This window comes from Crocodylus siamensis, chromosome 4 (assembly GCF_052110815.1).
Source record: "Crocodylus siamensis isolate JL-2025a chromosome 4, ASM5211081v1, whole genome shotgun sequence".
Classification (NCBI taxonomy): Eukaryota; Metazoa; Chordata; order Crocodylia; family Crocodylidae; genus Crocodylus; species Crocodylus siamensis.
Genome location: NC_143398.1, coordinates 228,389,800 through 228,414,700, shown reverse-complemented (window position 1 = coordinate 228,414,700; position 24,901 = coordinate 228,389,800). Strand labels below are relative to the sequence as shown.

At 46.6% G+C, this 24,901-nt stretch overlaps 1 protein-coding gene across 9 annotated transcripts in view; it reads right to left on the bottom strand.

Moving 5' to 3' along the window:
* The window catches only part of LOC149867631 (basic helix-loop-helix transcription factor scleraxis-like), a 37,598-nt gene extending 16,972 nt beyond the window's left edge, over positions 1-20,626 (bottom strand). The window contains exons 1-3 of one of the 9 annotated variants that reach the window (XR_016442104.1): positions 19,856-20,623; positions 18,239-18,342; positions 16,178-16,241 (exon numbers count right to left, since the gene is read on the bottom strand). Coding sequence is in view for 1 of the 9 variants with exons in the window: in XM_090045832.1 (XP_089901958.1) it covers positions 19,856-20,287 (432 nt within the window). In the remaining 8 variants the exon portion in view is untranslated. Of the gene's footprint in view, positions 1-3,102; positions 5,683-12,460; positions 12,549-13,460; positions 18,343-19,855 lie in introns of those variants that run through there. The other 8 variants (XR_016442102.1, XR_016442100.1, XR_016442106.1 and 5 more) reach the window with 8 other exon arrangements.
* Positions 20,627-24,901: the final 4,275 nt, after the last annotated feature.

Here is a 24,901-nt window from a genome sequence, read left to right as displayed (position 1 = left end):
AAAACTTAGGGGTGCTTATGTTTTACATTGCTTTCCAGTCACAGGTTGATCCAATTTTAGATGCTTGTAATACATTTTTTCAATTTGTATTGACCTTAGAAGGTTACTGTATATCACCTATTTATATAATATCACTATACAGTCTATTTTTAACTTTCCATACTTGAACAAAGTGTTTGGCTACTGACCTTTGCTGGTGACACCTGTGTACATTACTGGGTAAAGGCCAATTTGTTGTTTTAATCCAGGAGTGCCTGCACTTTAGAATGATTTGATTTACAATCCATATACTTTAGAATTATTTTGCATAAAAACACACACAAAAAAGGCTGCACTGTAGAGCATCATGGAGCTTTCTGTATTAGTCACAAACTTCTTGCTATAACTTCTATGAGACTAACAAACTGTAGTGTAGACTCAATATCACTGTTCAGCTCTGCTGAGGTTTGTGTTGACTTCAAACTTTATTTCAACATTTCAGCAGCTCCATCAATATGTAAAGCAAAATCATGGCAGATTTTAAATGGAAAGATTAAATCTCTGTGTGCAGCGGAGCAGATTACATTCATCTTTGTGTATATGCTAATGGAGCCTAATTACCAGATACCCATTATATTGTCACTATTTCCTGAAAATGGAAGTTTAAAAGGATTATATAGTATTGGTATATTTCCCGTTTATGTGGTATAGGTAAGGATGTATCTTATTCTTTGAGTGTACTTGCCTGGGAGATGTACAGGAATAAAAGCATCTAGCAAGATGTCTATATTTTAATTCTATATTAAATTATGAAATGTAGATCTATACCAGAAATAATTGCAGAAGAAGATGTTTGTATATGAAGATAAGCAGGACATTTAGTTCAACTGAGTTAGTGTAGCACTGCTGTTACTGTCAGTCACAAGTTTAAAATACTCTTGATCACAAGTCTTTCTGTCAGCAGCCTTGAATTAAATTAGGCAGAGCTCCTAATTAACACAGAAATGTATAGTAACCTCATGGAGTTGAAGATTTGTTACTATAAAAGGGAACTTCTTATGCTAAATCTTAGATTAATTCAATCTTGAGCTAAACATCTAAAATAGCAGCTGCAAGTTAATGCACATATTATTCATATTATGTGCATAAAATGACCTATTTTGGAAAAACTAGGGGGTGCTTTTTCTTGCTCAGACTTGCAACAAGTTAAACAGAAACTATCTGCAGAGGGATGAGGTACAGTAGTTTCCTAACTGTTGCTGTGTCGTGATAATTTAGGACTCTAACTGCCTGTATCTCATGTCTCTATACTTTCAGAAGATGAATCTTTCAGTACAGTATACACAAACACCAATATTCTCAGAGTTGGGTATATACAATGCACAGGACCAGATTCTAAATTTCAATGCGTGGAACATTGTCTATCATTTATAAAACAAACAAACAAACAAACAAAAAACCCCCCTGCTTAGTACATTTCCATATGCAAGAAGAGCTGTTATTTTTAAAGTTACTAGATGTTGCATCTATATTAGCCATTAGGGCTAGGTATAGACATTCAAAAAGCCCGTGGTGGAATTGATCTTAGGGCACTGACAGATGTACAGCTCCCCACTAACTCATGGCACTTTTTAGGACGTGCGATGAGTTAGTGTTTCCCCCGACCCAACAGATATCCATTGTTGGGTCTTGGGGGGTTGGAGGATTGAGCTTTCGTTGAGGGTGGCTGCATGTCTAGTCCCTTCCCCAGCCCAAGCTCCAGCTCTGGTACTGTTTTCAGAATGGGAGGAGAGGAGGGAGCTTGGTCTAGGGTTTTTTCAGCCTGGCTGGAGGGTGGGGCAGGTGAATTGGGGCCCCTCACCGCTGAGAGGTGGGGTGGGGGGGGTCCAGTCCACCTGCCCCACCCTCCAGCCCAGGCTAGGAAAACCCCAGATAGAATTCCTTTTCCTACCTTCTCCCCCTTCCATTCTGAAGACGGCACCGGGAGTGGGGCTGGGTTGTATTGGCCCAGCCCTGCTCCTGGCACAAGCTGACAGAAGTTAATGAAGGCGCTCTGCTTTGGAGCTCCTTCATCTGATCTCTCATGTAATAAAACAGGAATGTAAAGAATCCTGTATGCCAAAGGATATTTTGAATTAGATACAATATTTGTGATGCATCATCCCCTTTTCTACCCAACGTCAGAGCTTGGTTTGTTAGAGGTCACGCAGGATCCACAAGAAACCTGGGCCAAGTACCATAGCTCACCAAATAGTTTTGGGAAGGTTTCTTTCACTGTGTTGCTCTTTGACCTTTCCCTCTCATCCACAGCAGTTGTATGAGAAATGACCCAGCTGCTCTGCTGACATTTGGCTCTTGGTGAGCACTTGCACAGTCAGTGGAGCTCACGGAACATGGAAAAAGTGTTTGTTTTAATCAAATGTGTGGGTGTGCATACAGACTGACAGACGCACACGGCCTTTGGGCTGCAGAGAAGAGCAAACACGTTGTGCGGGGTATCTGCTTCTTGATTCTTCCATGAGACTTAGTTGCATTGCCCCCTGCTATTCAGGTCAACACGTAGGTGGCATGGAGGTGATAGAAGGGCTGGTAGTTACTATGCAGAGAGAAAATTCTGTTTGTCTGCCTTGCTCCACTGAATCCTCATTGTTGCAGAGATATTTTTTTTATGATTATAATAGGATTTTCTACTTCAAAAGAGCCTTGATTTCCTTTTCTAAAGTGACTAAGTCACTTAGGCACTTATGTATGTTTGCCCATATCATCCTTAAGCTTATTAGGAAAAAGAAAATAGGATCTGGAGGGTGGTGATGATACACTTGAGCAGTTATGGAGAGCTGGCAGTCACTGAGGTGGCCATCATTAACTGAAAATAAAGTCATTTCTTATTTATTTGAAAGGTGTTTTTAAAGCTCTTTTGCACTGATGGATTAGTGTGAAGTGTCTGACGATATAATGTATTCCCTTATTAAGGCTCCTTTATATTAAAGGGCATTTGTGTAAATAATAGTCAAGTCTTATAGCTCCTTTCAAAAATTTAAATGAATTAAACCATTTAAATGGGCACAACTTTTTGTCATTTTTGATTCGTAAGCTAGTTTTTCAAGAATTTTTTCCATGCTGTTTTTCCTGTGGAATGTTCTGACATAGCATTATGTGCAGATGAGTGGAGTTTTGGGTACCCACCATGCTTATATGTATGTAGAACCTGTTATATGTACAGAACAGGGTCCATTCATTTGCAGGACCCCAGTGGAAGCTGAAGTGTGCACCTCAAAGATAGTTTCATTTAATAGAACAGTATAATATTACAGTACTTTTCTGGAATGCAGAGGCAGACCATAACATGCATTTTATTTCCCTTTTACTTCATTACAGATGTTAAAAGCAGCAGTAACCTGTTTTATGTAGCAGAAAAGTAGCATTTGGCTTTATTTGACAGTGGTTTGAATTCAGTTACATTTTGCATAGCTTTGGAATGGATAGCAAAGATCCATCTGAAAGGCTTTCCAGTCTTGCCAGACATGTCATAATGTTACTTTGTCTGGACTAGTTATGAAATTTACCTTTACGTTCGTCTTTTAGATTTGGTGCAGCAGGAGATTGTTTTTATCCTAAAACAAGCTGTTTTATTCAGAAAGGCAGCTGGTGGTGGCAGTGGTGTACCATCTCCTTTTTTCTGGTGAATTTAAAGTACTTTCCCAGAAAGGAGCAAGGCTAAACTGAAGGCATCTCTACTCTTTGTTCTTGAGCTGGTCCAGTTGCAAGGTATATGGTATCAGATTAGTCAGGAAGTATCAGATTCTGTGGCTTTGTGGTTAGGGCAGGGGTGGGCAATTATTTGGGCCTGAGGGCCACATTGGCTGTTTTGGTGAGCTGTGTGGGCTGGGTCAGCACTCGGTTCCCCTCCCTCCCCCCACAACAATTCACCAAAATCCCTACATGGGATGGGGCCCCAGACAGCAGTGTACAGGATAGGATGGGTGGGCGGGGTCATGGGATCACAGGGTGGGGTCATGGGATGGTGGTGGTGAGGGGCTAAGGTAGAGTCAGAGCCACAATCTGCTGCCTGCATGCCCTTGTGAGGGGTGCAGGTTCTGCAGGCAGGGGTATGCAGGGAATGGATTGCAGCTCTGTCCTACTCTGGCACCATGCTGTCACTGCCCCATAATCCTGGCCCTGGCTGCAGATGAAGCTGCCTGCCCACCCGCACACCCTGCCTCCATGGATTCCCAGAGCTGTGTCCAGGGCTGGGACCAGGATCTTGAGGTCGTGACAGTGCAGGGCTGGAGCAGAGCTGGAAGTCACTGCTGGGCCATGCTGGGGAGCCATAGCACCCATGAAGGAGAAGTGAGGGCTGTAAGCCCCGTGGAGGAGACTTGGGAAGAACTTAACCTCCTTCCCCTCTCCCCCGGGATGCGTAGCCTGTAGGCAGGGGAGAGGGGGTGTACCTGGTAGCAACTCCATGCCCAGGGGCGACACACAGGGAGTGCATGCAGATGCATGTGCACCCCAAGCGTGACAGTGCAGCCCCTGCAAAAAGGCACTGCCAACACTGTTGGCAGCACCTATGGGCAGTTGCCACTTGCAACCCTGCTGCCAACACTGCCCGTGGTGACTGCAGGTGGTTGCTGACCCTTGGTCACTTGCAACCTCCTCCCCTCCTCCCCACTGCTGCTGGGAGCACATGCCGTTCATGTCCATGCCCCACCACATACTTGTAGCAGCCAGGAGGAGATAGGGGTGCCCCAGAGTTGCCTATCTCATGTCAACTTGCAGCTTGCCCCAGAATGCCTATGCAACTGTGGCAGCACACAACCCTCCCAGCTCAGCATGGGGCAGAGGGATGCAGAGCAGAGAGTGGTGTGGGGACAGTGGAAGTGCCGGGAGCATATCTGAGGGTGCTACATCCAGGGCTGGGGCCAGTCTCCATGGAGACTACATGTGGTTGGGTGTAAGACCTGCATCCAGGCCCCGGAGCTGGTCTCCATAGAGACTGACCCCTACCCTGAATGCAGGACTCTCACTGGGGCTCCCACTACTGCTTCTGCCCCTGCACTGCTCCATGCCACTCCACCCCACACTGAGCTGGCAGGGCTGGGTGCTGCCACTGCTGCATGGGCTGAGGGGGTGTTTCAGTTCTGCCCAGCAGGGCTGAGGGACCTGCTGTGGGGCAGGCAAAATCGCGGCCTGCAGACTGTATTTTGCTTGCCTCTGGATTAGGGCATTCAGGTGGGGGAGGAAGCCCTGGATTTCCAATTCTTGTCACCAGGATTACTTGTTTTATATTATACCACTATTGTAAAATGTATTTGAGGAGTGAGTCCTGCTTGATTCTTTCTGATGGTTGGCAGCTGTAAGTATCCTTTTAAAGTAGACCCTGGGTCCTGAGTAGATGGAAGTACCTCCTTCGCAGGTCTAATTCAGATGGTGGAGCATCAGAGAGGAGAGAGTTGAAGCAGGCCTCTGTACATAGTTTTCTGTTGGCTAGCTCTAGGCTATGCCTCACTCAGTTTGTAGGTTTTATGAAGAATCTCACTTTCCCTATGTGTGATATAGATAGCTTTTGTGTTTTACTGTGGGGTTTGGATTCTGTAATCTGCAAGCTGGAACACAAGTTGTAGGGGAGAAGATTTGGAGGGTGGCACCAAGAAGCTCAGTGTGGCTAGAGACTTTCACGATAGCTCTGAACACATGCTGTACCTGAAATGCAAATGGAGTCCTTTTATCATTGCACAGAGCCTTGTGCATAGGCGACTTGTAGGGGGGCACATGCCCCCCTGAGATTGGTTGCTGCCGGTTTCTGTGGGTGGTCGCCTCTCGCAAGCCCCTCCACTCCCTCCCCTGCAGCCAGCTTCTGTGGGCAGTTGCTGATTGTCGCTTGCAACCTCCCCTCCCTTCTCCCCACTGATGCCACTGCCTTCTTCAGGAGGTTGCTGTTTGCCATCCCACCACTGCTGCCACTGACACTGCTGCCCACAAATTGCGCCCCCCCCCCCCCAGTCGTTCATGGCCCTATGCATGACATGGTAGCTGATATCACTTTACTACAGTGAAGAGTGTGAGATTTAAAGCATCACCTCCACAGCAAAGAGAACAGGCAACATGGAACGCAGACCCCCTGAACATCTGGAGGAAACACGGAGGAAAGGCAGCAAGAAGGCACAGCAGCCCCCCTGGCTCTCCAGGGACCTAGCGGACCTCCTGCGGCTAAAAAGGAAAGCCTACAAAGGATGGAGAACGGGATTCACCTCCAAGGAGGATTACTCCGCGCTGGTCCGGTCCTGCAGGGAGCAAACCAGGAAAGCCAAGGCTGCAACTGAACTCCAACTAGCTTCAGGCATCAAGGACAACAAAAAGTCCTTTTTCAGATATGTGGGGAGCCGGACGAAAAGCAAGGGCAATGTTGGACCCCTGCTAAACCAGATGGGGCAACTGACGCCCAGGAAAAAGCCAACCTGTTAAATAGGTACTTTGCGTCAGTCTTTCATCAGTCACACGGGATGCCCATGCCTGCTATGGGACAGGGAAATCTGGGTGAGGGGGATCCCCTACCCTCCATCAATGCTGACCTCGTGAAGGAACACCTTGAGAAGCTGGATACCTTCAAGTCAACCGGCCCTGACAATCTGCACCCCAGGGTACTCAAGGAGCTGGCGAGCGTCATAGCCCAGCCCCTGGCACGGATCTTTGAAAACTGCTGGTGCTCTGGTGTAGTGCCTGAAGACTGGAAGAAGGCCAATGTGGTGCCGATCTTCAAGAAAGGGAGGAGAGTGGATCCGGCTAAATACAGGCCCATTAGCCTGACTTCTATCCTGGGGAAGATCTTAGAAAAGTTTATTAAGGAGGCCATCCTTGAGGGACTGGCCCAGGCTAACATCCTAAGGGACAGCCAGCACGGGTTTGTTGCGGGTAGGTCTTGTTTGACCAATCTCATTTCCTTCTATGACCAGGTGACCTATCACCTGGACAAGGGAGAAGAGGTTGATGTCATATATCTTGACTTCAAAAAAGCTTTTGATCTGGTATCCCATGATCACCTCTTGGCCAAACTGGCCAGTTGTGGCCTTGGCTCCACCACGATCCGCTGGCTGGGAAACTGGCTCCGTGGTCGGACCCAGAGGGTTGTGATTGATGGCAGTCACTCATTGTGGTGCCCTGTGACCAGTGGGGTCCCTCAAGGCTCTGTCCTGGGACCCATACTGTTCAACATCTTCATTAACGATGTGTACATTGGAGTCAGGAGTGGACTGGCCAAGTTCGCCGATGACACCAAACTTTGGGGCAAACCATCCACGCCAGAGGACAGGCGGGTGATCCAGGCTGACCTGGACAAGCTCAGCAAATGGGTAGACGAGAACCTCATGGTGTTTAACACTGAAAAATGCAAGGTTCTCCAGCTTGGGAGGAAAAACCTGCAGCACCCTTATAGGCTCGGCAGTGCTACGTTGGATATCACTACAGAAGAAAGAGACTTGGGGGTCATCATTGACCACAAGATGAACATGAGCCTGCAATGCGATGCTGCGGCTAGTAAAGTGACCAAAACGCTGGCTTGCATCCATAGGTGCTTCTCGAGCAAATCCTGGGACGTCATTCTCCCCTTTTACTCGGCCTTGGTGAGGCCGCAGCTGGAGTACTGCGTCCAGTTTTGGGCTCCACAATTCAAAAAGGATGTGAGAGAGTCCAGAGGAGAGCCACGCGCATGATCAGAGGTCAGGAAAACAGACCTTACGGTGACAGGCTGAGAGCCATGGGACTCTTTAGCCTGGAAAAGCGCAGGCTCAGGGGTGATCTGATGGCCACCTATAAATTTATCAAGGGTGACCACCAGGATCTGGGGGAACGTTTGTTCACCAGAGCGCCCCAAGGGATGATGAGGTTGAACAGTCACAAACTCCTGCCAGACCGTTTCAGGCTGGACATAAGGAAGAATTTCTTTACTGTCCGAGCCCCCAAGGTCTGGAACAGTCTGCCAGCAGAGGTGATTCAAGCACCTACATTGAACACCTTCAAGAGTAAATTGGATGCTTATCTTGCTGAGATCCTATGACCCCAGCTGACTTCCTGCCCTTTGGGCAGGGGGCTGGACTCGATGATCTCCCGAGGTCCCTTCCAGCCCTAATGTCTATGAAATCTATGAAATCTGGATTTCCAGGCAAAGAACCTGGCAGCAGTGTGGAAGCAGTGGAAGGAAGAGCGGACCTCGCACACGCAGCTTACCATGGCAAACAAGGAAGAGAAAATGAAGGTAAACTTCTTCCATTACCTCACTGTGGGACGACGGGCAGAGAAGCAAGTACACCACTTCTACCTGAGGGGTTGAATATATTAGAACAGCTGATGAAGGCTTTTGATAAGTACTGTGATCCCAGAAAAAATGACACTGGAAAGCACAGGGGTTTTTTGTTTGTTGTTGTTGTTGTTGTTTTTTAATCTGGAATCAGGATCCAGAAGGAGGAATAAATAATTATTACAGAGCTGAAAATATTGGTATCCACATGTAATTTTGGGACTATAAGACAACCTTAATAGAGAGAATTATTTGTGGGGCATCTAATCCTAAACTGAGGGAGAGGTTGTTGAGGGAAGCTGATCTGACGCCGGACAATTGCATCTAAATTTCACAGGCAGCTGAATTATCTAAGGAAATAACCAAACCAACTGCTGGTGCAGAACAAGGGCCCATTTTAAAGGGACCCAGGAGGCGGAACAAAGATAAGCCAACTGAGGATGCAGTCCCCAGGTTCCAGTGTTGGTACTATGGAAAACAGCATGCAAGACAGAAGAAGTGCCCAGCTTATGGGCAAAGATGACTGGGCTGTAGGAAACCGAATCATTTTGTGTCCCAGTGTTGTAACCACAATGCAGTAGGGGAAGATGCTGACATTTTTGATAAGGAAGATGATGTCTTTTCTGTGACTTTAGCCGATCCAGCTACTCTGAACATACATGCACTACAGAAGAAAGCTGCTAAACAGCTATTTGCTATAGTTGCAATCATGTTAGCATAGCAGCAATCAGTCAGATTCTGGCTTGATTGTGGAGCTAGCTGCAACGTAATTCCTGCAGAACTAATTCACAGTGACATCTGATCAGAGACACGTGAGCAGACAGTGGTGATATATATATCACTACTACATTTTTGATATATATATCAAATGAAAAAACCATACAACCAGTGGACTATCAATACAAAATCCACAGGATAGAAAATTACTGCCTGGAATTCATAGTGGTTGACACTGAAAAATGCCCTCTACTGTTGGGTAGCCGTGGGCCTGATCTTAGTGCAACAGCATAATATCCTCCTTGTAGGACAGGAGGGAGGAGGCACAGCATGGTCCTTGGTAAATGTTTTGCAGGAGTACAAAGATGTATTTGAGAGATGGGCACCTAGGGGGGAAGCTGAAGTTTGAATAGACCTACAAGTACAACCTGTACACATGCTGAGATGCAGAGTACCACTAGCCCTGATGGAGCCACTCAAAGAGGAACTAAATCACCTAACCAGAAAGGGCAGCAATTAACCAGTGGAAATTGGCACTGACTGGATCAACAGCCTGGTAATGGTAAGAAAACCATCTGGCAACCTGAGGATCTGTATAGATTGAAAATGTCTGAACAGGGCATTGAAAAGAAGCCATTATCTATTGCCTGCTCTTGAGGATGTACTGACTGGACTATCGAGGGCAAGTCTTCATAATTTGTGATGTAAAAAATGGGTTCTGGCCTATTGAACTAGATGAATCCTCAAGCCACCTGAAAACGTTTGCAAGGTCCTTTGGCAAATGCTACTGGGTACAAATGCCTATGGGCATCAGTCCTAGCCCAAGGGTGTTCCAGCAGAAAAATCAGGTGCTAGAGGGACTTTCAGGAACCTCCTCTCCGTACCCTCACTGCACCCTACCCCAATTGCAAGGCATATAGCAAGAAGAAAGCTATCAAGGACCATGATGCTAGGCTGCAACACTTCCCAAAAAGGTACAGAGAGCAGAATATTAAGTTGAACTCTGAAGCTGAAGCTAAGGGTAACTGAGGTCCTCTACATTGGACATCTTCTAATCTCATCAAAACTCTAGCCTGATCCTGAGAGCTGTTAAGGAAATGTCCGGACCACGAGATGTGAAAGCAGCCCAGATTTATAGGCATAGCCAACTACCTTTCCAAATTTTGTGCACGCATCTTGGAGACTTGCGAACCGTTATGATGGCTAACATACAAAGAAGCAGCATAGGACTGGGCAGAAGCCCAGGAGCAGGCATTTGGAAGGATAAAGAAACTTGTAAGCAAGGTACAAGACTCGAAGTACAACTCAGCATAGCAACTACAGCTACAATGGGAGGCTTCAGAATGAGGGTTGGGAGCAGCATTAATGCAGAATCAGTAACTCACAGCATTTTCAAGCCAGGTCCTGGCTGATACAGGAAGACGGTATGCTCAAATAGAAAGGAACTTCTGGATACTCTCTTTGGAATGGAGCAAATCCACCAGCTCACTTTTTTTTGTACAGAAAGTGGATCTGCAGTCTGATCACAAGCCACTTGAAGCATTATGAAGAAGCCACTCCTGAGTGCACCAGACTCCAGTGCATGCTATGAGACTTCAGCACTATGATGTGAACATCAGGTACTGTCCAGGGGAATTGCTGCTAGTGGCAGATACTGTGAGCAGGGACTACCTTTCAGAGTATATCGCATGTGGCTCCATGGAATAGGAGATTGAATTGATCCGTGAGCTACAATACATCCCTTTTGTTACTGCAGAGCCTGTGCATGAAATGGATCCCACTCTTGGGGCTAGGCACCTAAAATGTAGATGTTGCAGCAGCTACCCTGCCCATGTTCTTTACTGATGCTCTGATTCACCTGACCCATATTAGTGCACTGGTGAGAGGTAGGAATAGATCTTAGTTTCTTAACTTTTCTACATTGCTGTAGTTACTAGCTTTGGTTAGATACTCGCTTATCAACCTTTTTGCAAAACTTGTGGTCATAAACTAGACCAGGGGTTTTCAACCTTTTTTAAGAAGTGTACCCCTTCTGGTGTTGGTGGCTGGATGCAGAAAAGGGGGAACTTACACGCAGCTGCTGCTACCCACCACCCCACACTGCCACCATTGCTACCCACCGCCTCGTGCAACTACTGCCGCGCCCCACTTTCCCACAGTCAGTCGCACGTATGGCTCTGTGGGCTGCTGACGGGCCTCGCACCCAGTGTGGGGTGGTGGCACTCCATCCCCACCTGATTGTGTGTAGCCCCTAGGGCCTTTCCAAGTACCCCTAGGGGTAGGTGCACCCCTAGTTGACAACCCCTGCCCTACACTATACAGGAGACCCTTGCCATTCACAGGGAATATGTTCTAGAGATCACCGTGAATGGGGAAATCCTCGAATACTGTACCGCGTTCATGAACGCCCTCTGGACCCCAGTGGCGGCAAGCGTGGAGCTTCCGCAGATGCTGCCAGCACTGTAAAAGTGTCGTCATGCTGCTCTATGAATATTCAAAACCGCAAATGCCAAATCCGTGAATAGCAAGGGTTTCCTGTATAAAATAGATGCTGTTTTTGTATTGCTTTGTCAGGCATCTCTCATTTCTCAGCTTCCAGAATATCCTCAGCTGTTCCTTGTCCCAATGGCAAGTTTTGTGTTTTTTTTTTCTCTTCCCCTCAATTTCTTTGTTGGTTCTACAGTCCAGTTTCAAGTTCCTCAACCCTAAAAGGCTCCCAGACATATTTCTTATTCTCAGGCCCCTTCTACACATGCAGGTAAAGGCACAATTGGAGCTAAGATGTGATCCACACAATTGTATATTAGATCCAGTCATGCCTTTATTGCCAGGGTAGGGGGAGCCCAATCCTGGGCTCTTCCTGCATCAGCAAAAAGCATGCACCCAGAGCTGGGTGTCCCCTTTGCTGATGGGTTCTTTCTGCGGTAGGGGCTGTGTGCAAAGAGGGCTCCCAGCCACAGGGGCCATGCACAGCCAGGACCAGAGATCCTGCCTCTGCAGCCAGGACCCAAAACCTGTCAGCTGTGGGACTCCTGGTCTCAGCTGTGAGTGAGGTGGAGCTGGGACCCAGAGCTCTCTGTGGGCCCGGGGGGTTGCACACATCCCTGAACCATGGGGATAATGGCAGCTGAAATCCCTAGGCCTCAGGGGTTGCACCCCTGTGGCTGGGAGTCCTGTCAGCTGAAGTGCCCCCAGCCACAGTGGAAACTCTGCTACACACACAAATTTAAAGCCTGATGGTAACCAGCTATAAGGCTTGTACGCATTTTTGAGGCCTAACTTTATAGCTGGTTGGAGCTTGTTATTGTGAGAGAACTATTTTGCATGTGAAGTTGATCTCAAGGTAATTACAAAGTTAACTGGTTAATTGTGCGATACCAGTAACGTGCAGAAGGGGCCTCAGTAGTTTTTTTTCCCCCCCATACTAGCCCATATGTGTTAGCTCATTTTGTCTTTTTCTCAGCCTCTTACCATAATTCCTTATTGCCATTCTCTGGTATATGCTGCTGTAGGTACTTTCCAGGACACTATCAGCCTGGTACCATAGTGATTCCCAGAACTGGAGAGAAAACAAAATTTTATTTTTTGAGGGGTGATTTTTCTTAAATCGGGCTATAAAGAAAAATAATCATGGGGATATTGTGAATTCTGCTATCCAAGTTTTGATTTGCAAGAACTGAAAGTTTTCCAACATGCTCCCTGGTTCCCCAAGAAAGCTGGGTGCCTGGAGACTCAGAGATCTTGCAGTTCCATAGAAATCTGTTCAATCAGTTTCTCAAAATGTTTAATTTACTTCACAGGATTCTAGGGAAGATGACTTGCACCATGAATGAGATACTTGTGGTGATTTAAGATTTTAAGTTTTATTTTTTCTCATTTGGGTGGGTATAGAAAGAGATGAGAGGTATCATCCTTACAGTAGACAGGCCTTTTCAAAGGGAAAGACTTGTGAACATTTTCCAAAGATTTGAGATTTGCTTGGATTCTGCAAGCTTTTTCTTTAGGCATCTGGCTCTCTTTAGCTAGAATGCTTTATCCCTTGCAGGTGTTTCATTTGCTGTCCTGTTATTCATATACTTTCCTATTCATGACTATGTAGTATCCCTATGGCAACAAAAGCAATTGCTTGTATAGAAAAAAGTAATATTTGAAACACGTTTAATATATCTTTTAATGTGACCTTAGCAGTTGGAAATGAAGAGAGCCGGCAACATAGGATCAGTCTGTTTTCTACTGACTACCGCTGGCTCATGGCCAATAATGTGAGAAGCACAGCTCTGAGGAAAATGCCTTCGAACCCATTATATAGGTTTAATAGGATTTTTAAGAATATTTTTTATTGAAATAAGTATTCAAGAATTACCATACAGATATATTTTTTTGAAGATACAGTAACATGTTTGCTTTTAACAGTGTTCATAAGCGCATATTTTCAATGGTGAGATGGCTATGAAAAAAGAACAAATACCACCAGAACGTAAAATTTTTAATTGTTTATAGAAGTACAAAAATATTTTAACAAAGTAGCACATTTGCAAATAAACTTTTTTTTTGTTTGTTTTGTTTTTTTTACACAGGAGCTGCATTTTTTTCAAGTAGAAATTAGAGAGGAAATACACTTATGCCTGAAAAGTAGTCATTCCAATAATGGAAAAATATATAAAAGTACATTCAGACATAAATTTTTATTCTGATCTTAAAGTAATCAAATTGTGTTTAAACTGCTGTGCAACAAAATTAGTCAGCCTGCCACTGTCACTCTGTTTGCATTTGTTACAACAGACTTGTTTCCTAACCTTTTGGACCAACAGACTACTCTCCACCTTTAAAATTTCTTGCAGACCGTTATTTACCCCATTATTAAACTTGCTTGGAAAAAAGTGGGAAGCGGGAGGAGACTGGTATATTCTGAAGACCACAAATAATCTGTGGACCACAATTTGGGGACCAATGAATGTAGTATTAAGGTCCATTTTTCTTCTTTAAATGACTGTAGTAAAATCTGAGATGAACCTGTATGCATCTCACCATGCTCATGTATATTAATTATAGACAAACCACATTAAACAGGTAAATATTAATGTAGAAAAGCAAGGTCATCAATGCTTCCTTTGAAAAGGCCTATCTTATTTTGGTGTATAAATGCAAATTTAGGTGCTGGTATCAGACACTTTAGTGTAAAAAATTCTGGCTTGTAGGCACTGCTGTAGCACTTAACCAGCTTAGAAAATAGAATTGATAAGGCACATAATTTAATTACCATTCTAGCTAGAATGGTGTGAATAAATCAATCTAGGATGATAAACCATCTAGTGCATTTAGTTTTCATTCTTTGCAGGTGAATTCTAAGTGTTAAATGCATCCAGGTCTTCAGAAATTAAATCTCTGGCATAGGCATAAGAGCCAATACCTGCCTGATCCTGCACCTGTTTAGCACATCATGGTAGATCCTCAGCTGGTGTAAATTGTCAGCAAACTTAAATGGAGATGGGACAGTTTATCTAATTGAGGATCTGACCCACTGAGTTCAACAGAAGTATCCACATGCATAAACAAGCATGGGGCTTGTTTTACTGAAATATTATCAGCAGAAACTTTTTGGAGCTGATAGTGTTCATCTATGATGTGTGTATGTATACAGTACCTAATGCTCCTGCAGTTGGGACCAGTAAATAATATGACTATTTAAATAATTATCTTTGATTGAAACACTGGGCCCAGTCCTGTGGTTCTAATTCAGGAAAAAGTCCTATTTAAGTCAACAGTTCTGTCTGTGTAAGAACTGAAGGGCTTAATGCTACATTGAGCTCAATTAAAATGGGGAGCGCTACCAGGTTTTTTTAACTGGCTGCTGACAGACATGGGGGTCAGGAGCGGATGGGACAAAAAAACTGCGCTCTACCAGAAGCAGCAGCGTGTTAGTTCCACCTGGCTCTGCAGCGTCTATATAGATCAGGAGCTTCAGCAGGGCTTTTTGGCACTTTTTTTATCTAATAGAACCACTAAAAAAGCCCCGCTAAAAAGTGTCCAATCTATACAGACGCTGGGTGAGCTCGATCCAGCTAATGCAGTGCCTCCTTTTGGGCATGTACTGGGCTTGGGGCAGGGGCGTACACAGTTTAAAGTGCATTTTTTTTGTTTGTTTGTTTTTGTGGGGGTTTTTTTGTTGTCGTCCGCAAGCAGCCACTATGTACGAATTGGAAACACATAGCACACGAATAGCAATGGATGTGAGAAAAGTGGATTGCTGTGTAAATTGCACATTCATGAAAATTCCTTCAAGTAATGAGCTTTCTTTCACTTAATACGGTTTTGGAAAAATAGCGGGACTTACTTTGGGATGTTTATTTCCTTTGAAAACCAAACATAGAAATGCAATTATACTAAATCTAAATACACTTGCAGGAGAATCTCTTTAAAAGATTGTAACTCAACTTTATGAAAGTCCAGAAAAATTTTTTAACTTCTTCATGAATCACAGCAATTAGATGTTTATAATATAAAATATATCTAAAAATTTAGTATTTGAAATGAGTTTTTTCCAAACATTTTACTACTTACAGTATTATAATAACAGATAAATGTTTCATAATTAAATGTAAACTTTTCACTTTCTATTACAGTAGTTCAATTTCTTTATTAGTCTTAATCATATTTCAAGATTATTTTAGAACTCCCTGTAAATTAAGATCTGCTTTTAATAATGTAACTACAAAAAATGTAGAAAATTAAGAAAATTAGATGGGTGGTTTCAAAAGCATTAGAAAACAGTTTGAAAAACAAAACTGTCACTTTTGCAGAAATCTGCATGCACGCGCACACAGAATTAAAAAAGGCTTTCTATGTATAAACATGAAAAATTCCATCAAGAACGTTTTGATCAACACTAAAAAGATGAGTCTGTCTGGCAGCAATTCAAATAGTACAACAGAAGAGAAAAATAGAAAAATACTAAAAGTGCCAGGTTAGGTTCCGGTCCACAAAAGGACTTAACACACATGTAAATTTAAGCACATGGATAGTCTCACTGCAGTCAGTGGAGCTACCCCCATAAATGTTTTTCTGGCCTGCAGCCTTAATGGTGAAATTTCCAACAGCCCATGTAGGCACAAGAGAACATATGTTAAAATGCTCTGTACCAATTATAGTTCCTTGAGTAAAAATATCCTATATACTTTGATCACTTACTGTAATTTCTCACATATAATCTGCATCTTCCACTGCTGGTTTGGGAAGGGGGAGGCAGCATTATCTGCAAGGAAAACCATGGTCCATAAATTTGGCAAGGGGAGGTGGAATAGTAGCAGTGTTAATTGCACAGCTCTGGGGGCTTTGACAATTTACACCATCAGTGCTCCCTCTTCTGCCACCATATTTCTGGGCCTGTGGGGAGTCTCCTTCCCCATCTGTGCACTAGCACAACCCAGTAAGCGGTGGCCCATGGCCTGGGCCCTGGTATGCCAGATCTGGCTTGCATGTTGCCTCTGGGTTGAACCTGGTTTGCTAAGCCCAGGACCATGGGCTAGCTCCAGGGCTGCATGCTGGGTCCAACTCACCATGTGGTGCCAGAGCCAGTGCACGGTCCTAGAATCAATGTGCAGCCCCATAGCCAGCGCATGGCATCCGAACTGAGAAGCAGCTCTGGAGCCAGCAGGCAGCCCCGGACCTGGTATGCTCTTGGGCTGCGTGGCCCCAGACCAGCCACATAGGGTCAGACGTGCCATGTAAGGTCGTGCCCATTACACAGCTTCAGACCTACTTTGGTGGACTGAGCCCCCCGCACGGACTCAAGATCTGTCTTGAAAGACTGGACCTGGTGCACAGCCATAGACCCAGCATGCAGGATCAGTCCATGAGCCACATCCAGCACACAAGGCTGGCAGCAGACTCAGGGACAAACTTGGCTGTCCAGCTGTGCAAGGTAGGATCTTTTTAAATTCATGGTACGGGGTGCAAGTTATATTCAGGAATGGTTATATGTGAGAAAATACAGTATTCTGAAAAACAGTAAAATTTGCTTAGTATATTGTGGTGTGGTAGATGCTGTAGTTTGTGAGATGTCACCTATACAGTAAACATCTCCACCTATACAGTAAACATCTCCACTGGTTATACCTATAGGTCTTTTGCTCCATAACTGCCTATAGTAACAGTGCTACAAAAGGGAGACAGTTACTCTATGAAGCATAAAGTCAGTAGGAGATCATGGCTTAAAGTGCAAGTTACTATTTATTTATTTATTATTTTAAGGTTGGCAAGTCCCAACACGAGATCACAAGTTAACCTGTATCCCAATTCAAAACCTACCAGATAAGGTAAAACAGACTTAATCTTAACTTTTTAGGTACCAACTGCTGTAAACTGATTCAACTATAAATGAAGGTTTAACATTTTACAATACTTTGCTGGTTACATCCAATTAGGAAACATGACACGCACCTTTACTTTTCAGACTTAATTCTACATAAAGCTTACCCATTAATAAGCTATCAGTGATAAATGGCATCAGGGATGTACAGGCACCATTTGGGAACAACTTAGATGATGGATAAATTTAGAGAGCCCCTGGGAAACCCTCCCTACTCCATGCTTATCAAGAACAGATTTAGAAAGATCTTGTACTATTTAAAAGACTAGCATCGTGTACACTGTGTATTAAGAAAACACATCCTTACATAGCACTTCTCAGCTTTTCTCTCCTCATCTTAGCTGGTTCCCTCGGCTGGTTAAGAGTCTGCTGTGCCTAAGCTGCAGCATCTATGTCTCTCTACTGCAAACTTCCTTTTATATCAACACCTTTAAAATAATCTTTTAGTGTAGTTCAAACACCCTGAACGTGTCAGCTGCTGCTTATCACAGGCATACAAATTAGTATATGGCTGGAAGAGTGGGTGGCGTTGCTGTGCTCAGCCCAATATTGGTGAAAACACAGAGATGATATGTTATGACAGCTTTCACTGACAGGAGACACTGTGTTTCGAGGCTCAAGTTTCATCATGTGACACAGGTTTAGTTGCCATCAAGATCAGGGCTTGGCTGCTTAGGTTTAACATTTCTTGCACTAAAATAGCTGCCACACCAGGTGCAACTTTCTTCACAGGGTTCAATTTCATTTTCAAAACACCCTGAATAAACCTGTCGCAGCACAGACAAAGTGCATAGCAGTGTTTCAGACAGTTTTTAAAAAGTCGTTCTTTTACTGTTGCATCATTTCAATGTAAACATATAGTACCAGTGCAGAGACATTACCTACAACAGTTCTAGAGTCAGTGCAAGGTTTTGTGCAAGCTTCTCATCCAATTCAACATCCGCTTTACAAGTTAAACAGACAAGTGTTTCTCTCCTTCTCTGTGCTATAAAAGGACAGAAAGGATGCATTAGAGAAGATACGCACGCAGAAAGGAAGTTCACGGTCTCTTTTAACCTAGCTTTTGATTATGATTCTACCTATCTTGAAAGAAAATATCAGAGCAAACATGCACGTAACCCTCCTAGCCCTTTGGTAAGTCATTAAACTGTGACTGTACAGCATGTTCCCAGCCTGAACCCGCTTCCTTTGATACAAACAAAGTGATGCAGCAGAGAAAACCGGTGCGGTTAAACGGCTCGATCTGAGGAAAAATAGTGCCAATTTATCAGGGATACTGCTACTTAGGAAGTGAAGGAAAGACAAGGCCTCTACCCTGCGGAGGAGGGTAAATACTGTGCCACCCAGAATAGAGCATGAGATGAAGCACAGGAAAGAGCGCGGAGGATATTTTGTGAAGAATTTAATGACAATATCTTGTGTGCTCCTGCACAGGGAATCTCTGCTTATGCAAGCAGCGCACGTGCACAGCAGACAGCAGATCCCTCGACTGCAGGAAACAGAGAACACACTTCTAACCCAGAGATTATTCTCACGTGTGTGTGCGTGCAACTGGGCACGTGCACCTATGCCTGAGCATAATGCAGAGCCAGCTTTGCAGAGGGCAAGCTTGGTACCAGGAACGACCAGTGCCTCCTGAAACTGGACAGCACCATGACGGCGAGCAGGAACTGCTGGCATTGGTGTTGGTGGCAGCGAGTGGGGACTGCCCACAGCTCTTGGTGGTGGCGAGCGCCTGCAGCAGGTGTCGGTGTTGGCGGCAAGTGGGGAGTGCCCACAGCCGGCAGCACCGGTATTGGAGAGCAGCAACCCAGGACCACCCTCAGGCACTGGCAGCCATGTTGGCAACGAGCAGGGGAGCGGGGGTGGGCGGCAAGCGGCGACGGCTGCCGCCAGCTTGTGCAGACCGATCTCAGGAGGGGAACGCGCCCTCCCATGCATCGCCTATGCTTGTATCAGTGCCAAGGGCGACACGCAGGGGGTGCATGCAGGTACACATGCACCCCCTATGCATCGCCTGTGCTTGGATCAGTGCCGGGGGTGACAAGGAGGGGCAGCACGTGCACCCCCACGCAGGGGGTGAGCAGGGCAGCGCGCCCTGTACAGAAGCGCGCCCTGTACAGGTGCCGTCGGCATGGTCACCAGTGCCTGCGCCACCCCCACCGCTGACGGCACTTGCGGGCACTCCCCCGCTTCCCGCCGCTGCTGTAACCCCACGAGCCGCTCATGCTCGATGCCCCACCTCGACTCCCGCCCATCAGGGCCCCCTTTCCCCGGAGCCCATGAGCTGTGTTGCAAAAAACCTTTCATCCCGTCCAGGCTCTGGCCCTCCGCCCCAGAAGTTGAGGGCTGGAAGCGTGGCTAGCACTGCCGCTCAAGACCAAACCCTTTGTTTTTGGGTTGTGTTGCGCAGGGGTCGTGCCCACAGCAGCAGGGGGTCCTTGTCTAGTGTCTAGGCACCGACGTGTCGTCCCCCCCGCCCCCGCTCCGTCTCTTACCATCTTCCTCTGGTCGCTGAGGCAGAAGGTGCAGATGGGCCGCGGCGCGGCGGGCAGGCGGGGCTGGCGCTGCAGGCAGGGCGGCGCGGCGGGGCCGGGCGCGGGCGCGGAGGCCGGCGCGGGCTGGGCGGGCGAAGGCGCCGGGAGCGGCGCGGGCGGCGGCAGGGGCAGCAGCAGCACGTTGGCCAGGTGCGCGATGTAGCTGGCGGCCAGGCGCAGCGTCTCGATCTTGGAGAGGCGGCGGTCGGCCGGCTCGGTGGGGATGAGGGTGCGGAGCGCGCTGAAGGCCGTGTTCACGCTGTGCGTGCGGTCCCGCTCGCGGGCGTTAGCCGCCTGGCGCTGCCGGCTCGGCCCGCCCCGCCGCGGGCTGCCCCCCCGCCGCCGCCGGCCCGCCCGCTGCCGCCCACCCGCCGGCCCGCCGCCGGCCTTCATGGCACTCGCCGCTGCCGACCCGCCGACCCATCACTTTTATGCGCAGCATCGCCGGGCCGCCGCGGCCCCGCGTCCTCCCCGGCGGCCGCCGCCGCCTCGTGCCTGGCGTGGTTGCTGCTTTTAGCCCCGGCCGGGGGTGGAGCCGCCGCAGCCGCTTCCCCTGAGGCCTCCCGCGGGCGCGGGACCCGCCCTGCCCTGCGCCGCGGCCCGCGCTGCCTGAGGGCGGCCGTGGCAGCGCGCTTGTCGTCTGTCGAGACGAAACCCGGCGCCTTTCTGTCCTCTGCTTTTTCGCTTGAGTCCAGGGTGTGCGTTCTCCTCCCTTCCCTCCTCTCCTACCGTCTCCTGAGTTCAGTCCTCTCCCAGTGGCTGCCCGAGTCGCTGGCCACGGCTGCGGCCCCCACCAGGTCTTCCCCGTGTGTGAGCAGCAGGTGAAGAAGAGCCTGGCCTCTAGCTGACTTCTCCAACGCTTGCTCCGGGGAGCGGCTTTCTTGAAGAGAAAAATAGAGGGCCTAAAGGCATCAGGTTTCGCGTCAAGAGAGGACAGAGTAGCAAAAACCGGAGCGTCCTCTAGGATGGCCGCCCTAGTGCCCAAGTCCTCCGGCCCTGTGTGCCGGAGCTGGCGTGTATCTGCCCACAGCGGTGCAGTTAGGGTGGCCATCCTAGAGGACATTCTGGTTTTCTGCTGCTCTGTCCTTTATTGATACGAGACCCCACGCCTTTATGTCCGCTATTCTCTAAGAGACAAATTGAGGCTATAAAGGCATCCAGTTTTGTATCAATAGAGGACAGAGGACATCTGGACTGTCCTTTATGATGGCCACCCTAGGTGTGGCCCCTGTGCTGCTCTGCCACGTGAATCACCAACATACTTACAGGCTGGGAGGTGACTTTGCAGCAGCACAGCAGCGGAAAGGGATCTCGGAGTCGTAGGAGCAGGTCTGAGGGGGTGATACTTCCCCTCTGCCGTGTTGCCAGGACCCATAATAAACTTGGTTACTAAGGATCGTAGATTGAAGGGAGGGTATGACAGGGATAGATCCCACTAGATCAGGAGTGTCAAACTCATTTGGGGCTCTGGGCCGGATCTGGACTATGGGGCTCTTTGTGAGCTGGACCCAACCCGGGGCATGTACGTGCCACTGTACACTGTGGTGGCAGCAGCATGAGGTCCAGCAAGGGCAGTGCAGAGGGTGGCAGGAGTGGGGGCTGGCAGCAAGGAGCCATGCATGCCACCACTGGCCATGCCTACCGGGGCCAAAGAGCCCGAATTCCAGTGTTGTCTGCTAGCTGGGTTGGCCTGATAGGCTCTGCAGGTTGCGTATGGCCTGTGGGCCATATGTTTGACACGTTTACTCTAAGCAGACCCTGTTCATATTCTGTCTCTCCAAGCAGGGGTGGCCAACCTGCAGCACAGGTGCCACAAGCGGTTTGGGCAGCCTCTGTGTGTGTGGCACACAAGAGATTTGGGAGGTAACAGCAGCAGATAGGTCAGGAAACCTAGAGCAAAGCAGCAACTTGGGCAGGGAGGAAGAAGAAAGGACTGCAAGTCAGGCAGGGAACAGAAAGCAGAACAGCAGATTGGACAGGGGAAGGGGATTGGCTCAGCTGGGGCCCAGCGGGTGCATGGCTAATTTGTGGTGCATCTCCCAAAAACAATGGCCTCCACTGCTCTGAAGCATTCACTCCTGCCATTGTTGAAGATGGACTAATGGGCTAGATCAGTGGTTTTCAACCTGTGGTCTACAGACTCCTGGAGGTCCACAGCGTATGTCTAAGGGGTCTGCAAAAGATGACTGTGATCAGTAAAATGTATGCGAATGCCCACACTTACAATTCAGAGAGGTCTACACCTCCATTCAAAAATTTTTAGGGGTCCGTACTTGAAAAGAACCTGAAAACCACTGGGCTAGGTGGACCATTGGTCTGACCTAGTATGACACTTCTGATGGTGTTATAGTCCATTTTGGTGTCAGATTCTACAAAACCTTAATTACAAGAGGGGTGCAGCTGAAACCTGTGGGATTTTTCAGGTAAGGGCAACTCATTTTTTTTGTAGGCTTGTATTACTAGGTAGTGCCGCAATTAGAAGATAAGGTCCCTTCCCCCATATGCTTGGGACCCAGAGTATACCCAAATAAAGGACTGAGGTACTAGGAACCTGCATGCCTTTTGTTATTATGGGATGTAAAAAGTCTGAAAAACAAAATACATGCTCTTGTGTGTGTTTTTGAATAGCCATGTATTGCCTGGACAAATAAAACTAGCGCTGGGATAGCTCTCATCTGCTTTCCCATCTAGTACAAGCCATAGATATAAATTCAAATCCTTATTCTATTTGAAATGCATCCCTACCTCAAGCATTTACTTATTAAAGGTCATCATATGCACTAGTTTATTATACCTCTCTTCTTCATAAAAATTCGACAGCCCCTCTGCACTGAGAACCTTATGAAAGGTCATGGTACAGGTTTTCTCAAATGAATCATCTCTACCTGATTAAGCAGCCTCGGATGACTTTTTTTTATGTGTTCACAGAAGATTATTTTTGTTGTTGCTGTTGCCTAAATATTAATCCATCTCTCTAATTCATAGTTGGATTAGCAGAGTCATATCTCTTTAATCATAGGTGCATACACTGAGGATGGACAGCTGCTTTGACATTTTTGGCTGGGTGTCATGTCCTCTACAAATACAGTTGAGTGCCAGCAGTCAAGAGACCACATATATGCATTATGTCCATCTGTTAGAATGGCAGAGTGCCCATTTAAAAGTTGGTTGTACCTTTTCTTTGAGCACAGGTTTCAAACAGTAATTTGTTTCCATGAGCAGCATACAGGATGTTAAAATAGGATCTTTTCTGCAGAAGTGCACAGCACTGCGAAGGGCTTTTTGTTTGTCAGATGATCACAGCTTGGGCATATTACTTAATTTTTCTCAATTTCTGTTGATTATTTTATTTTTATTATTATTATTTTTAAGGTGTTTAGCTCATTAGGAAATTAGTGCAGACTTACTGACTGGGTGCCCTTGAAATTACATTTGCAAATACAGATGCCCTGTTATTAGGTGACATGGCATCTGTATTCCCTTTTTCCAAATCTTTATATTGATGAGAAGGAGAATGTGAATTACAAATATTCAAAAGTGTAAATGGAAAGGAGATGTGATGTTTTAGGTACAATATTTTCAGCCACAATCATACTTCTTGGTGAAAGATGGCAAGTTTTCCAAAGGGGACATTCATAAGAATTGCTTCAGCTACTGACAGGCTATGGACAGGCATTCATTTCTCAGAAATTTCTGGGGGTGGGGTCAGCAAAGGCATTCAGCTTGCAACTACCCCCTTTCCTCTGCTCCTTGCATCTCCCCCAGAGCAGGGGGAATAGTAACTACTCCACCCTTCCCATTTTCAGTGGGAAGTTGACTGGCGGGGAAAGACTCCCTGCACTTCCCCAGACCAGGAACACCTGCCACACTATTCCCCTCCCATTGAGCAAACCTGAAGAGGAAAGGAGTAGTGCGGAAAAGCCTGCTCAGTTCCCCAGACCAGGGAATCCTGTTCTGGGGAGCAGTATCAGCTGCTCTATTTCCCTCCTGGACTGGTCCTGGAAAGGAGTGAATCAGTGGGGAAACTCCCCAACCTGTTCCCCAGACTGGGGAGTCTGCAGTTCTCCAAGTTCATGCCTCCATTCTTGCTGAGTTCAGGGTTTTTTGGAAGATCAAAGGGCTGATTTGTGCAGTTTGTACAGTCATTTTTACCTGCATAGTGGACATGTCTATGCAAGTTGGCCACTGTGCAGTTGTTGCTGTGCAGTCATTTAGTACTTGCATAATCAAGTACTAAATGACTGCGCAGTAGCATCCTGGTGTGGTTACCCAGTGACACTTACCGTGCAGTGACTCATTACTACTATGCGCTAACTCATTACTACTGCAAAGCAGTATCACATCATGGTTCGTGCCCAGCAATGCTGTTGTGCAGTAGTAATGAGCTACTGTGCAGTAAGCGTCTTGTGTAAACACAACAAGCGTGTATTAAATATACTATTCGGTTTTGTAGATTTTACATTTACAAGGTACAGAAGAGAAGAGAACTGTGCCTTAAAAGGTTTAGAAAGAGGTAGTTAGCTGTGTTCATCTGAGGTCAGGCAGAAGGCCTGGCAGGGTGACACCTTAGAGACTAACTAGTTTAGAGAGACATACATTTTCATAGGTGACAGCCTGCTTCATCAGATGTTTAGAAGAGGTTCAGAAAAGTAGAAAATTGAGTCCCAAAATGTTTGAGTACAACTGTCTTGCCAAGGTGTCCAAGAAATGAGAATATGGAGAATGTGTAGACATGCTTTCAGTAAGATTACAACTGTGAAGCTAGCAAGGGATCAGTTTATATTATATATGCTTATAACTGTTGTGACTGGCTGGCTGGCAGTGACCTAGCCCAGCGGTTTTGAAAGGGCAAAAGATGATTGGAGGGCTTGAGATTCCCTTTTCACACCAATCAGGCCCCAAGGACTCCCCCTCCCCCCCATGTCCCGATTGGCTCCTTGGGTCACCTGGAGGGAGATAAAAGGGGCAACACAGTTGACTCAGGGGACAGACCAGTGAGAGACAACA